Raw genomic sequence first — 15,545 nt, forward strand, 5'->3', positions numbered from 1 at the left:
GGAAACAGCTAGCTTAGCTCTGTCCAAATGTAACAAAATCTGTATTTAACCAGATTAACTGTGTCCCCGTTTCTGGTCTTTATGCTAAGCTAAGGTAGCCAGCTGGTGGCAGTAGTTTCATATTTGGCATGATATCAATCTTCTCACCTATCTTAGTAGCTACCTAAAGCAAGACACATAAGAGCATTTCTCAAAATGTCAAACTTTTCCTTTCATTTCAAGAAATTGGGCAGCATTGAGTTCAATATTCCATATTTTTATGTTACTTTTTTATTATTTAATTTAATTTTACATGGGAGAGAGAAATAAGTCACATTTGAAAAGCATCATTGCAGTCACTGCATTACATATTTTAAAATTTTCACCAAAAGAAGTAAACTTAGTATAAAGTGCGGCAGTGATGAGACAACAGTCCGTGTTAAGGAGGATTAGGGTGCAAGAATGTCGTGCGCGTGCATCTCACAAGTCTTCTTTTCATCTCTTGCCGATCAACTCTTACTATCACAAGAAGATTTGTCTGTCCCGGTCTTCAAACTAGTGCAGCAGAGGGAAGCAAGACACAGGGACAACACAGTAGCTCCTCTAAATAAAGATGTACTTTGTGAAGATGTAATCACCTTTGTTGTGAAATACACATTCTAGTATCCCTGAAAAGGCAGCTTGAGCAACATAAGTGATCTGAAAACATTTTTTTGTGTGACTGATTGTTTTGGCCAAGGTGTAGGTGTGTTGGGAAAGAAAGGCAATAACAATATTACACATCAAAAGAAAAACATATGGTAAAAGTCCCTTTTAAAAAACATTATTTGACTCTCTGTGCAAGATAATCATTGCAGATTTATATTGTTTAGACAGAATAAGTCTCCCATTAGAACAAAGTGAAAGCATTATTTAAAATTAGTGACACTCTGGGATTATAAGAAACAGGTGACAGACAAGATGACATATAAAAACTAGCCATTCAGAGACACATAATTAATTAAACTTGATTGATAACATGATCTGTAAGTGGTTCCCTTTCTGTAGCCAACCTAAAACATTAATGTTTCTTGTAAATGTCTCCAAAACATTTTAAATGCCCTCAAATACTTTAAATTCTGTTTGATATAAATTTCCCTTACCAAAAGGGAATATACCCTGAAAGCTGGCCATAAAATGCGCTATATAATGTCAGGTAAAACAGGTAAACAGCTTCTTCAGGATTACAAAAACAGGACTCTACACTTTTCAGTTTCTTCGAGGATTGAACATGTAGCGTTCTTGGCGGAGGACACCTCATTACATTTACGCCTGAGTTAAAACCTTATTCACACGCTGAGACTATAAGGACATAAAAATAAAAAATAAAAAATAAAAAAAGACTCACAAGCAACACATTTGTCAGAGGCCCTACAGTCAGTTAAAGATATTTTCCCTTTTGGCTGAGGTAGGACATTAATCTTAGTCAGATACACATGCTTATATTGTGTAAGAATGACTATCGTTTTAAACTGCAGTTAGGAAATCTGTTAAGTATGTATGTAACAGTTGTCGTTTCTCCACAGTGCAGCAACCCTGGTCCCTCCCAAATACTGTTCAGATGTGCGATAACAGCAAAATATTTTTCAGAATGGAAATAAAGCACAGTGGTGATTTGTTAGTTTCACAGACAGGAAAGCCTCACAAACACAAAGAGAAAGTGATCATCAGGATGTGATCAACTTAGATTATAATAATCTACATCTGAGGACCACACAACATGTAATCTGTGCAACTCCTGTTACGTACAATGTGCAGTCTTATGTATCTGAAAGCTTACTAATCCGTCATGTCCCCACACAATCCTAGAATTGAGTAACGCGAGAAACCCGGGATCCTCTTATTTGCGCTTCATCTGTTTGTAAGTGCAGTATGTATAATCCCTTGTTATGCCGACTGTGCCTTTACCTGGCATTGGGTCGGCCCTGGCGCTGCTGAGATGACTTGCTGTGGTGTTCAGACAGCCACTGGCGACAGATGTTCTGCATCACTGAGTCCTGTGCTCCCTCTGCTGCCTGAAGGACGTCCTCGACCAACGGGCCTGCTCGGCTCGCCTCCAGCTTCACCGCCAGCAGGTACGCAGGTCGCAGTTTACTGCACAGCAGGTACGCTTTGATCTGCAGACAGAAAGAAAATGTGATAAGAACATGACCATCAATGATTTATCTTTTATACAACTTTCTAAGGGTCTATAAACATTGATTTCAGAAGAGGATAAGAACAGGCTTAACAGGAGATAAAAAGTGATATCATTTGCAAAATAGGATGAAAGAGTGAGAGGTGAGTTTCAAAAGAAAACTAGCCAGCACTTAACCAAAGTGACTTGAGAACAGGGCAGATTTGACTACTGTATTTGTAAAAAACAACCTCAGGCAAAAAACAATGATAGTGACAAACAGAGAAGAATAAAATGCTGTGCAGTCAATTTTACACTACCTTGCTTTCTGTGCTCTTGGTCTCTAGAATGAGACCTTCCAGATCCTTAGCCTAAATCAGATAAAAGACAACAAAAGTCTTCATGACCAAACAGACGACACAGGGTCAAATCAAGGTCATAATTTGTTAGCATAGTACACTTAATGTCTCATCCTTGTCTATCTTCAACCTATTTTGTTCAAAATGTTTCTGTCACTCACATTAGCGGGTCCCTTATCTGCAATGGTAATACAGCTGAGAATGAGGGCATCGCAGTCGTTTTTGGTGGCGGTGCCTGATTCACAGACACATTTGAGCAGCTGCCGTACAGCTCCATACTGCCTTTGTCGGATGAGCCTTTGGCCGGCCCGCACGTAGACCGCCTGGGCCTCCAGCTGGAAGTCCTAAAGAAAGGAAGAGACGTAGAAGAGGAACACTTAAACCACCGACTAGTAAATATGTTGTCTGACCCTTGATCTATGATTTTGGGCAATATAAATATAATTCCATTGACTTTACTTGACTATGTATGTTCAATGTGTCAGATTGTTGTTGTTGTATGGCATTTTCTGTACAGAGAATTAATGAAAGCTTACTTTTAGTGCCTGTCAACATCAACGTATAATATTAATTACTTCTGCCATATCAGCTGGACAGAGGGATATGTTGTTCTTTTTTTTGTACGTGGGCAGGATATTTCAACTGACTTTTGGTAAAAATCTGATGTTTAAAGGACATATGCTGATAGAGGCATGCAGAGGACAAACAAATACTTCAGAAAACATGGAAAAGATCATCTCATATACAACATACTTGTATGACTCTATATGCAATGCCAAAACCTTCTTCAATGTTTTTTCCTCCAAGCATCACCTGGAATAAAACAATTAAAGACATATTAGCGATTTTATAATAAACAGAATGTTCTTATATTCATAATATACGTGAAACACAGAAAACAATCCAATCAGGCATTATATATTTTTAATATATATATATTTAACAATGTTATTTGTATTTCTATAAGCTATGTTTTTACTCCTTATTCAGTTCCATTACCAGTAATATATGTTAAACGGTTAACATTCAGTTATATTCAGACAACATAGGAGCAAGAGCTAGATATTTTCCATAACTGGGAGTGTATCCCTTTTAAACAAATACCTGAAAGCATGTTCAGTGCTACTGTACAAGTGCTAACCTTTCATATACCTCCCACATCTCTTATCCAAATGAATAAAGTCCACATTAAGGCAGCAGGCCATCTTAATTAACCTATATTATGTGGATTATAGATTTTTTTTAAGTTAAGTGCTTAGATAATCACAACCGGAACGTCACCTTGCAGGCAACCTCAATTTTCATGGGGCTTCCTCCAAAGAGTGTAGGTAGTGAGCTGGATCCAGGGGACTTGGAGGAAGCTGTACTGGTCTGTGGAGCCTTGGAGGAAGTCGCTGTCTCACAGCGGTGGAGGAAACGGGTCACCTCCAGCTGAAGCTCAATTGTATTCATGTGCCTAATAAAAATAAGACAGGTTTTAAAAAAACAAGTCTATTTGACATGTAACATGTATGAAGCAAATGTTGTAATAATGGAACACAAGATAAAGACCCTAAGATACCTGGAAACATCACTGGATGACATCATCTTCCTGAATGAGTTGACCTGAGACTTTCTTTTCCCAGCACCCCGACCTTGTTGCTCCTGCAGGTATGTCCTCAGGTGCTCTTTGGCTCTGACCAACCAGCGCTGCACAAAGTCACAGTCAAGTTTAAGGTCAGGACAGGCTCAACATTTCTCAAATGCAGGGAAATTTTGCCAACTGCATAACTGTGGGGGGAAAAAAAGAGATATACCTGCTGTTCTCCCAGCTGTAGGTAGGAACTGGCTCCGTGTGTGAAGAATCGGATACAGGTCATGGCCGCACGCACATGATCCTGTCCAGATAAAAAGCATTTTACATATTACTGAAAGGGTTTGTCTCAGATGCAAAATTCTAAATCTTTTTGTCATTTTCTTCATTAGATTGACAAGATAGGGCATATTGCAATATAATCTGTAATTGTATAATTCACGTCTTAACCACTATGCCGCCGGGTTGCACCTTTTGGAACATACATATGGTGATCTAAAGGCTTGTCTGATCGGGAAAAAAGTGGCATAATCTTGGGTTTGGTAATGGTGAGTTGGCTAAGATACAGACAATTTGCCTTTTACTTATGGTATTTCTGTCAAGCCAGGAAACTCAGCACTCTTTCTTTTCACCTTCAAATGATAATTAAAATCTAAAATACTTTCAATAAAAAGAAATAGAAAAAAACATTAAACTCTAGACTCTAACCATCATGAACTGCTGGAGCTGGTACAGAGTGTGGAAGTATCCCCGCCTCTGCAGGAACTGGCAGGAGGCGATGAGGTAACGGCTGCATGTGTCCAGGCCGGGGTCAAGTTTTTCCAGTATCCCCTGCAGCATGCCAAGACGCCCCCGCTCCAGACTGGGCTGTAACACACCCTCCAGAAACACCTCTTCTGGGCAGTCCTGAGTCAAGATGAAGAAAAACACATGTCAAACAAAATACAAGCTATGGCACGTGCAGCAGTGGATTCAAACAAGTGACAGTGGCTACATAATACTTATATTTCCATTGTAGAAGGTGCGGTCATAGTCAGCGGTCAGCTTATTCAAATTCTGCGTTTTCAATACATTCAATACACTGCTACTTGTTCAACTTTTTTAAAGGGTTTGATTAACTCTGCAGCTAGCTTCTTTAGTACAAACAGGGTACTAAAGTGTACGTTGGCATATTTTTTCCCATTAAAAGTAAACAAGTGCTAAATCAAAGTCACATGGACTTTTCACACACTGCCAGATTTGAGATCTTGGCCACAGATGGGTGTCAAATCATATCTGAAGTTAGATCAGATAATCTTCTGACTCCAGACAAACTACACCACAAAAGAGATTGAGATTTCTATTTTCAGACACACACACACCTGATGCCATTTAATGTTCTGACATTTCCTATTTAATGAAACTAAATGCTTACAAAACATTGGATGAATACGTAACACCTCCAAACATACTTAAACTTCCCATGTATGTTTTTTTACATTCAACATGTATGTCATGTCACAGCCCGGCTCTTAGACTGGGAGGGGTTGTCACAATCAAAACTACTGAGCCTCACCTTGTTGAGCAGGTATGTCAGGGCCTCCGTCATGCAGTCATGACGCATATAGAAGCTGATCAATGCCAGGTGAGTGCCATAGGTGTTCAAGTAGTAGAGACACTCCTGGTGGAGGTTGCTGATCTGTGTCTGACCCTCTGGTCGATCCACAGGATCTGCCTCGCACAGGGCATCCTCGAGCTCCCGCAGAGACGCCAAAACGTCCTCACCAAAGGACTGACACAGACAGAAGGTCAAGAATATATATATGCCCACATAAACAATTATAAAAATACTTTGTGCACATGTAATTCATGCAAATTCAGCATTACACAACATAAAGCTTATTGTAGCAGTGTTTTTCTCCAAAGCATAATACGATACAGTGGGATTGAATAGGTGTCACAGAACCAATACCAGTAAGTCCCGAAGAACACAGATCCACATATATACACTTCACAAAACTGCTCTCTCACTGGAAAATCCCGTGCATTCCTTGCCAATAGAAACCACACATGCTGGAGCTTCATGAAGGAGCCAAGACCTTTTGGCACAAAACAATACGTGGGAGATTCCTAAGGTGTCATATACCAGAGCAGGGGGTGATAAAGTCTTGGGACATTCTTTATGACTCCAGCCTTCTAGCACTACTAATAAGGCACAATAAATCATTCTGAATTATGAAGTATTTACAAGTTTTCAAGAGAGTCCAGTCAGAATAATTTGGTTGCTAATGCATGACAGACATTTTTTTTTAAATTTGGTTATATATTAGAATTTGAAAATGATAGTGTGGTTGAACAGATTCAAGTTGGAAAATGTCTAACTTGTTTACAGTGTAGTGCTCATGTGGGATAAATTACAGTAATTACAAAGAGCAAGACTGATCCAGCCCAGCACATATGTTCTGCTTGTGTGTGGGCTATAATGGAGGCCTAGACAGTAGCATGCCAACCACTGCAGAAGTGATGCTGGTTGGATAATGAATAAAACTGCCACTATGACGTGTATTCCTACCATAGCCAGAGTGGGTTGTACATTGGTCTCCAGGTGCTGGACAATCTCCTGCAGCAGTAAGGGACTCAGGTTGAGCTGGTTGCGGTCCACTGGAGCCTTCAAGCAGCGGGCCAACTTCTCCCTTGCTCCTGAAAGGTTTCCTGCCTTGAGAGATGCCATCCCCCATGCCTGCCACACACCGCCAGGGTCAAGGCCACTCTTGGTAGACACCTAGCATAGCAGCCGAACAAGTAGTGACAGTAAGAACACCCATGGAGTTCAAGTCTACATTGATCTACCTAAGTCATTAAATAGGGTGGGTGGGCTAATAAGCTGCCAACTACCTGAAAACAAATTTGCACCACAATGGTCTGAATGCTGTTTTAGATACTTTTCCACTCTGAAGAGATAAGCAATTAATTAATAAATGTAATAAATTAAATCCACTCTTAATCTTCTGAATGGACAGAACAAAATATTTGCAATCAGCAACTTAAGTAAAACAAATCTGCTTTCATAATCAATTCTACGCTGGCAACCTACATTTGATATTACAGAAGTTTTTTTTTTTATTTTTATTTTTTTATGTGAAACTTCTGACAAACTCCTGATTTCAGAAAATTAATGTCTCTTTGAAATAGCCTCAAGAAGACTGCTAATAATATTTGCTAATAAAATATTCCTGGTACATATAGTTAATAAGTTAATAACAGATGTGTGGTGTTTAAAATAACCACTGGGTTATCAGAAAAGTTTTGACAGTCAGATGCGATAACTATCGCAATATAATTTTCCTCAATAAAAATATAACAAGTGTTCAATATATCTTCAATAAATGTTTGATTTAATTAATTAGAATCACGAACAAACTAGCACTTAATTTTTCTGTTAAGATATTTGTTTTGTTGACGAAAAAGGACTTAAAAAGATACTAATCATTACTAATCATATTTTTTGAAAAAAGATTTTATCAGAAGAGTTTTGAATGTTCTACCTCAGATTTGTGAAGTGATCCACTGTTTGGTATTAAGTGTTTGTCATGTTGAGACCACAAAGAGTAGTTTAACCACACAATTAACCATCTGGCCCTTCAATTTTCATTCAGGGTCCAAAATGATTTAAACTTGAAAGAAATGATGATTTGACATTTATCATGATAATTATCGATATTGAATAATATGAAATGTTTTTATCGTCATAACATTTTGGGGCATATCACCCAGCCCTACGTAAGCATGAACTTATGAAACAGAACCGGGGTGGGAATGGGGTTCATATTGCACAGTGTTGGGTACTGAAACATGAAAAATGACAATGGGATTGTACATGGTACTTGTTTGTGTTCATCTGACCAGTAACTGCAGATGAAGAGAACAGTAGCTAAATCTGGTATGTCTTTTCTTTGAAAATATTTTTGCACACCATAACAAATAAATGTAAAAAAAATAAAAAATTAAAAGATACAAATAAACCACCAACCGCCTCACCTCCACTGCTAGCTGGTAGTGCTCTGCTTCCAATAGCTGGTTACGGAGACGTGTGACAGCAGAAGTCTCCAAAATGTCATCCAGAGAGGGAATATATTTGTAATTGGCCGTCACTAAAATTTTAAGCACATCTACTTTGCTGATGTAACTGTGGAAACAGAGAACAAATAAAAGAGGAAGCAAAACTATGAAAAATCTGTGAAAAAGTGTGTTAGTGAGACAGATAAAGGGAGACACACAGACAGTCAGAGAGCTACTTGCTCTCTGTCACTAACCGGGTCAAATTCACACACATAACCAACACTGCTGCGAAGACTATAAATCTCCCTTCACCCAAACTCTCAGAGCTGTAAGGCCATCACACACATTGCAAATATAATAGCACAGGACAGCACGTTCAGGTCCCCGAGGTGCAGAAAGGCTCGCTCTGGCAAAAGCCTGATAATCGCAGCCATAGCAGGCATAACAGCCCTAAACAGCATGACTCGTTAGGGGAACAAGTCTTATGTTGCCAAAGAGCCACATATTTTTCTCAGGAGCTAAAAAGCTAAAAAGCCAGTGAGTATTGGATTTTTGATAGTCAGGTGTCCAAAAACACAACTCCTATGTGGTGATAACACTGCTGTGTGTCCTTTGTAAGGCAATAAAATGTCAGTGGTGTGTGCCTGTCGGCTTGGAGTTATTCTGCCAACTAGTGGCTAATAATACGCATTTTAACAGCAGACATTTTGACTTGTGATAGTAGGAGAAGCACAGGTGTTACTAATAACAGTGAGCCAGCATGCAATATACCAGGACCCTGAGATGAAGCAGCTACTGTACAGGGAATTCAGCCATCATTAATTGTATTATTTATGCCAGTAAATAGTTATGTGTTTAATGGCCAGTCCTGGAACCTTGATGTTGTTCCACAGCCACAATTAACATTGCACTCATATCCATCTTTAGTGTATCTCCTTTTATCTTACGCTCACATTTCCACCATCTAAATATTTACCCAGCATCCTTACAACAAGTGTTTACATCACAGTGACCTGGGGTTACATCTTACCTGTCACACAAGGCGAGATCCTGGCTGCGGCCAACCTTAACAAACATCAGCTTAGCACTGAACAGCAGCTGCCGCATGATGTCAGTGAGGAGACAGGCGTCCACCTCTGGATTGGTCAGTTTACGAGACAGAGAGCGACAGTGGCCGATGAGCTGATGACCACAGGCTGTCTGGTCACTGTGCAGAGACAAGACTGCTACGCAGAGGTGCGCACTGGGAGCCTTGAGGTTTTAGCAGAAGACCATGATTATTCTCACTGTACTCACTGGGTTAATTCTACTACACGACAACTGAATGGCAGTATAGTGCTCCTTCCAACAATTTATAATGCTAGAAATAATCTCAATTTATTTCTAGCACTCAATCATAATCTATTTACTGTCTAAGACAAGTAGCTAGAATTTATTTACACAGCAAGAACCTTAATCCATTATGTTTAATAGAGTAGCATTCCAGGAATTTAAGATTATTAACGAGCTACTGCTGTTGTGGCTACAAGTCGCCTGCAATGAGATGAAAATGTCTTATCCTGTGTTATGATAAATGTTCAAATCCAGACCTGTTCATAGTAGAACTCAGTCCGCAGCAGCTGGTTCTCTGCAGAGTTTGTGCTGAGTTGGAACTGTCGTTGTACCACTTCAGGCAGATGCAGCATCCCATCTAGAGCTTCCTCTGTGACCACGGGACTTCCAGCTACTGCGCAAAGACAGAAGAGCAAAGAGAGCCTGGGTGAAAGCTCATCATTACAGCCTTTACACATAACTGATGCATTTTTGGATATTCCAGGTGGCAGGTGTGCTTTTTCAGAATGAATGAATCAGGACTTTTATTCAAGGTCAATCCTGTATCCTGCTTTGAAAACAAATTAAAGGTTTTCTCCTCCACTTTGATATAGCAAAAAGGAAATAGTTCACATGAAAGTGACAACATAACATTTCTGATGTTTAATTTACCTTCAGTTGGTTCCAATTCTTCATCTGAACTGCACATGGAAAAAAGGAAAACAGCACAAATACTTTTTCAAAACACAGTAACATGTCTGTTTATGTATTTATATCCTTTCTTGCAGGATTCCCACCATTGTCCCCAATGCAAAATTCCATGACTCTTCCAAAACTTTAAAAAGACTGAGCAGTTTTAAACACTTATAACTGAAGTGAAAAGTTGTACAAGGTTCAGCTTCCAAAATACTTGGATTTATTCCAGGCGAGCGTCCATTTACAGAAACTGACAACTCCCTCTCAAATGTTCTGAATGTGGACAACAAGTTGAAATCAATTTCCTATGATTTGTTCTGTTTCATACTGATCCAAATGCTATGATATTCAAGACTTCCAATGACTAGGAAACCCCATAGTCCGTAAATAATATTTGCAGTTGAAAATTATTTTATTAGACTGGGGAGGTTTGCTGCACTTAAATCGATAGGGTCTTACTTTGGGTGAAAATAGGCGTAACACTGGTCACAGACTCTGACTTCATCCTCTGGGCAGCCCTCAATAGGCATCTTATGCTCTGAACACGCGTTACAAACGAGGCGGCCACATCTCCGACAATGATGCCGTCTGTTGAACTACAAGCAGAGAAAAAAGGAAAAGACAAACACTTAAATACACATTTACTGAGAAAACACACATATTGGATTTTATTATTTTTCTGACAAGCAGTTTTAAAATCAACTGTCATGTTACTTTTATAATTTCTTTGTACCGTTTTCCCCCCACTCATTTTTCCACTCACTATGCACGTCCTTATTTTCTTCACCAAGAAAATTCCTTTTCTGGTAAAGTAAAGTCAGTAAATTTAAATGGTATGAGTACTTATATATTATTTATTTGTCCCAATGGGAACATTAGTTTTGGACCTTTACAAATAAAATAGATTTTATATTGCCAAATACTTCTTTTTAATTTATGACAACACCTGTGAGTTACTGTCACCGTTTTGCCCACTCACCATGGTGAACCTCTCACGACAGCAGACCATGCACACGTGCTGATGGGTGTCAGGGACCCAGTCTTTGCGGGCTGGGGGTTGGTCCGGAGGCTGGAACTTTGCAGACGAGCGGCGTTTTCTCCCTGCTGAGCTTCGATCCCTCTCCCTGTCGGTGCTGTTTGAGGATGGTGTATGTGTAGGTGTGCTGCCTGTCATTAAACACAAGAAAGGAAAAAAGAAATCTGAAAAAGCAAGAACACCACAAGTTTCAAACCAGTAACTTCTATCAATAGTAGCACACTTAACACCAAATTCACACCAGAAACACCACCCAAAAAAATTACTTCATTCACATTTCTTTAAATTAATGTTTAATCAATCTGCAAAAGTCCATTGTGGTTAACAGTAGTATCTGGCAAGCTGAGGTGTCCTTAGGCAAAAAAATATGAACTCCCGCAGCGCTGTTGTGTGGCTGATTCTATATTACTGTGAAGCTGCAAATGTCTCACCTGTAGATGGTGATGGAGATTCAAGTCGACTGGACAACAGAGAGCTGCTGTCTTGAGCAGGACACTGCATCAGTGCATCCTGGAGGCTGATTACAGAGTCTGAAAAACAAGCAATCATGTATTCAGAGTTTCTATGGTCATTGGCTGTGCTAAAATATATCACATTAATATCAGTACTGAGACTTTGTGATAGCTTACATTTTGAGAATTTTAATATGTATTTCTAATAAACCCTTTTCTACACTGAACAAAATTATAAAAACACAACACTTTTGTTTTTGCCCCCATTCATCATGAGCTGAACTCAGAGATCTAAGACTTTCTCTATGTACACAAAAGACCTATTTCTCTCAAATATTGTTCACAATCTGTCAAAATCTGTCAAAATCTGTGTTAGTGAGGCCAGATTATCCATCCACCTCACAGGTGTGGCAGATCAGACAGCATGGTTATTGCACAGGTCACAATAAAAGGCCACTCGAAAATGTGCAGTTTCACGGTATTAGGGAGGTACGGGGGGGTCTTGAAACCAGTCAGACGCCATTCATGCCGACTGCCATCTGCCCTGTACAGTGAAAAACGGGATTCATCCGTAAAGAGAAAACCTCTCCATAGTGCCAGACGCCATCGAATGTAAGCATTAGCCCACTTAAGTCGGTTATGACAGTTACAAACTGCAGTCAGGTCGAGACCCCCATGAGGACGAAGAGCATGCAGATGAGCTTCCCTGACACAGTTCCTTTTAGTCTGTGCAGAAATTCTTTGGTTATGCAAACCGATGCAGTAGCTGTCCGGGTGGCTGGTCTCAGATGATCTTGGAGGTGAAGATGCTGGATGTGGAGGTCCTGGGCTGGTGTGGTTACACGTGGTCTGCGGTTGTGAGGCCGGTTGGATGTACGGCCAAATTCTCTGAAACACCGTTGGAGACAGCTTATGGTAGAGAAATGAACATTCAATTCACGGGCAATAGCTTTGGTAGACATTCCTGCAGTCAGCATGCAAATTGCACGCTCCCTCAACTTGCGACATCTGTGGCATTGTGCTGTGTGATGGAACTGCACATTTTCAAGTGGCCTTTTATTGTGGCCAGCCTATGGCACACCTGTGCAATACCCATGCTGTCTGATCAGCATCTTGATATGCCACACCTGTGAGGTGGATGGATTTTCTTGGCTAAGGTGACACAGATTGACAGATTTGTGAACAATATTTGAGAGAAATAGGCCTTTTGTGTACATAGAGAAAGTCTTAGATCTTTTAGTTCAGCTCATGATGAATGGGGGCAAAAACAAAAGTGCTGCGTTTATAGTTTTGATCAGTGTATATAACACATGCAGGTGTACAAGTATGTGGCCAAAAGAAAATGAGCAAATCTATTATTTAAATTGGAAGATATCTCATTAAAGAATAATTAAACAAGACTAAGAATCTGGCATTCAATGCCAGGTTCTCATAATATGTTCTAGAAACATTTTTGCCAGCCCTATCCACTGTTGGTAAACATTTGTCTGTATGTGTGGGAGATTGTCACCATATAATGTGCACTCAGCACTGACCAGATCGAGACCTCTCTCTGGGAGCGCAGGGGAAGTCGAGGGCCTTGCAGGCATAGTCTGCCAGAAGCTTATCGATGTCCTCCACACCGAAGCCAGCCTCCTGACCAACAAGGAGACTCCGCAGGGTCCTCACCACCATGTCTGCCCAGTCCACCTTTAGGTTCATCAACAGTTGCTCGAGCATCAGCAGGGGCTCCGAAAGTAAGGGGAAATATTCCTGTCTAGCCGCTGGAGGCAGAGTTAACAACACCTGAAGGATAAAACAAATTAAAACACAGTCCCACAGTAGTTTTGGGGAAGTTTACAGCTTTCCCAGAGTCAGCAACTAACAAGTGCCTTAGCAAAGGCCTTATGTCAAACAGCAATATTAGGCTATCTTGGCCCAAATGTTGAGTGTCTATGGGATCAAATAATATAATCATCCCATAGGCATCCAAGAATTGAGTGAAACCAGAGTCTCTGGTGAAACTAAGCAGGTAAACTAAGGGGGGGTGAGGGGGCACCTTTTTCCATGCATTGTCTGAGTGGACTTAACGGTCCCAGACTATGAAAACCCCTGTTACAAAACATTTTCCAGCAGGTGAAATTAATGATCTCATCATTTCCTATATAATTATAAATTTGTAATAATTGAGAAGTTGCAAAGCAATTTTCCACAAGCCGGAGAAGCTGGAGAAGCATGCAAGACTGGGCCTGTAACTGAGTAGTAAGCAAGGAACTTAATTGACCCCTTTAAAGGAAAAATTACGATTCAGTATTAACATGAATTAAATTCCCTGTCCTTTGAGTGAACACCACTTAAAAATTCAAACTTATACAAAATTTCCAACAGAATTTCCAATAAATTAAATCAGATAAATTAAAATTGAATATTAATTGTTTAATGATAATAATTACTGAACTATTATATAACAGCATTTCTTATAGCTGTTTAGATATCTGCAGATATCGGTTCATAGTCACAAACCTTAGAGCCCAGATGGAGAGCGTGGATGTGTTGTCGACGCGCTGGAGACACCTGCCTTTGGAAATGCAAAGTTAGGTAGTCGGCGAGGAAGTGACAGGCAGCCAGTCCAGGCCGGTGGTCCAGAGCGCGCTCACAAACTTCTAGGCCAACAAAATCTGAGAGGCTCTCAAGTAACTAAATAAATTAAAAAAAGAAACAAAGGAAATTAACAAAAAGAGAAAAAACACTTTTGAAGCTATAATTGCCAACTATGAAAATAATTAGAAGTATTAGCTAATATCTTTCATTTGAGTTTTCTGGAACACATATACTAAGAGTAGTTCCAATGTTTCATAGAGCCTGAAATGGATTTCCATCTCAAGTTAAAAACAGAAGTTAAGTGGTCTAGACCTGGAAAGCCTCATCTGTCTGTCCTTTCTCCAGCAGATAAAGCAAATGCTCAGTCTGCAGCTGCAGTCTCATCTGGTCAGATACAGGATAGAGCTCAACCCACTGTGCACAAAGGGCAAACTCCTGCAAAAAAATATCATATTTTATCATATAAATAAATAATTTTTTTAGTATTTAAGATGCGTGCTAGGTTGTGTTAATATTTTTGTGGTTACGTTTTTTTGTCTGACATCTGTACTATCTAAAGCAGGTGTGTTGTACCTACTTTTGCCTCCACCATCACAGATAATATGGATTCAGAGTTTGTCTTAGACTCAGTCTTTAGCTCCTGCCAAGTAGCCCAGGGCAACGGAGGCTGTAAATTCAACATCTGTGACAAGAGAAGAAAGTACAAACACGTCACAATGGATTGTCAAATTACACATTGTCACAAGAGAATGACAAACATCAAAAGTTCCCCTTACGTGCAAAACACGAACTTGAGCAAATATTGACTTTTTTGATTTACATAAGCTCACTGTAAGCTTGACTACAAGGACAGGTACATTTTTGTTTTGACATCAACAATTATTCTCCTTAAAGTTTCACTCTTTAACAGTTCTATCTCGTGTACATTTATCTACTAGGCGTGAATGCTTGAACATATCTCACAATTAAAAATAAGTAACTTATTCCCAATTCTATAAATTACCCAGTGATAGATGTCCAGTTGTTTCTTCTTGAGCTCTAAGTCTACTCTCAGCGAGGCCTCTGTGCTCGCGTCGTTGAGGCAGAACTCGAGCAGCTCCAGGCAGGCTGACAGAGGCCAGCGCTCAAGAGCCTGCAGGGCAACACGGGCTCGCAGATTACCATCCTGTATGCGAAACAGCTGACCTATACCTTCATCTCCGTCTGAACATAGAAAACCACATAAACAACATAAATTTTAGTAACATCTATAACAACTGTAAAGTAACTGCTGCATGCAACATATGTTGTGTCCAAGAATCTGAAAAAAAACATTGGAAGACAGCTTCCCAAACAGATCAATAATTTTAATAATAAAAAAATACAT

At 39.8% G+C, this 15,545-nt stretch overlaps 1 protein-coding gene across 5 annotated transcripts in view; it reads right to left on the bottom strand.

Moving 5' to 3' along the window:
* Positions 1-247: 247 nt before the first annotated feature.
* Positions 248-15,545, bottom strand: part of zfyve26 (zinc finger, FYVE domain containing 26) — a 28,073-nt gene continuing 12,775 nt past the window's right edge. For 4 of the 5 annotated variants that reach the window (XM_038728250.1, XM_038728247.1, XM_038728246.1 and 1 more), the window contains exons 22-44: positions 15,183-15,382; positions 14,757-14,861; positions 14,492-14,614; positions 14,102-14,275; positions 13,135-13,384; positions 11,579-11,677; positions 11,091-11,278; positions 10,571-10,707; positions 10,088-10,116; positions 9,694-9,830; positions 9,135-9,355; positions 8,084-8,231; positions 6,618-6,827; positions 5,622-5,837; positions 4,775-4,972; positions 4,290-4,370; positions 4,055-4,182; positions 3,775-3,949; positions 3,247-3,306; positions 2,655-2,837; positions 2,455-2,505; positions 1,927-2,135; positions 248-534 (exon numbers count right to left, since the gene is read on the bottom strand). In XM_038728250.1, coding sequence (XP_038584178.1) covers positions 489-534; positions 1,927-2,135; positions 2,455-2,505; positions 2,655-2,837; positions 3,247-3,306; positions 3,775-3,949; positions 4,055-4,182; positions 4,290-4,370; positions 4,775-4,972; positions 5,622-5,837; positions 6,618-6,827; positions 8,084-8,231; positions 9,135-9,355; positions 9,694-9,830; positions 10,088-10,116; positions 10,571-10,707; positions 11,091-11,278; positions 11,579-11,677; positions 13,135-13,384; positions 14,102-14,275; positions 14,492-14,614; positions 14,757-14,861; positions 15,183-15,382 — 3,368 coding nt within the window. In that variant the 3' untranslated portion in view covers positions 248-488. Of the gene's footprint in view, positions 2,136-2,454; positions 2,506-2,654; positions 2,838-3,246; positions 3,307-3,774; positions 3,950-4,054; positions 4,183-4,289; positions 4,371-4,774; positions 4,973-5,621; positions 5,838-6,617; positions 6,828-8,083; positions 8,232-9,134; positions 9,356-9,693; positions 9,831-10,087; positions 10,117-10,570; positions 10,708-11,090; positions 11,279-11,578; positions 11,678-13,134; positions 13,385-14,101; positions 14,276-14,491; positions 14,615-14,756; positions 14,862-15,182; positions 15,383-15,545 lie in introns of all 5 variants that reach the window. The other variant, XM_038728249.1, reaches the window with a different exon arrangement.

Source organism: Micropterus salmoides, unplaced genomic scaffold (assembly GCF_014851395.1).
Source record: "Micropterus salmoides isolate LMB-PRFRI ecotype aquatic unplaced genomic scaffold, ASM1485139v1 Ms_hic_scaffold_19, whole genome shotgun sequence".
NCBI classification, from domain to species: domain Eukaryota; kingdom Metazoa; phylum Chordata; class Actinopteri; order Centrarchiformes; family Centrarchidae; genus Micropterus; species Micropterus salmoides.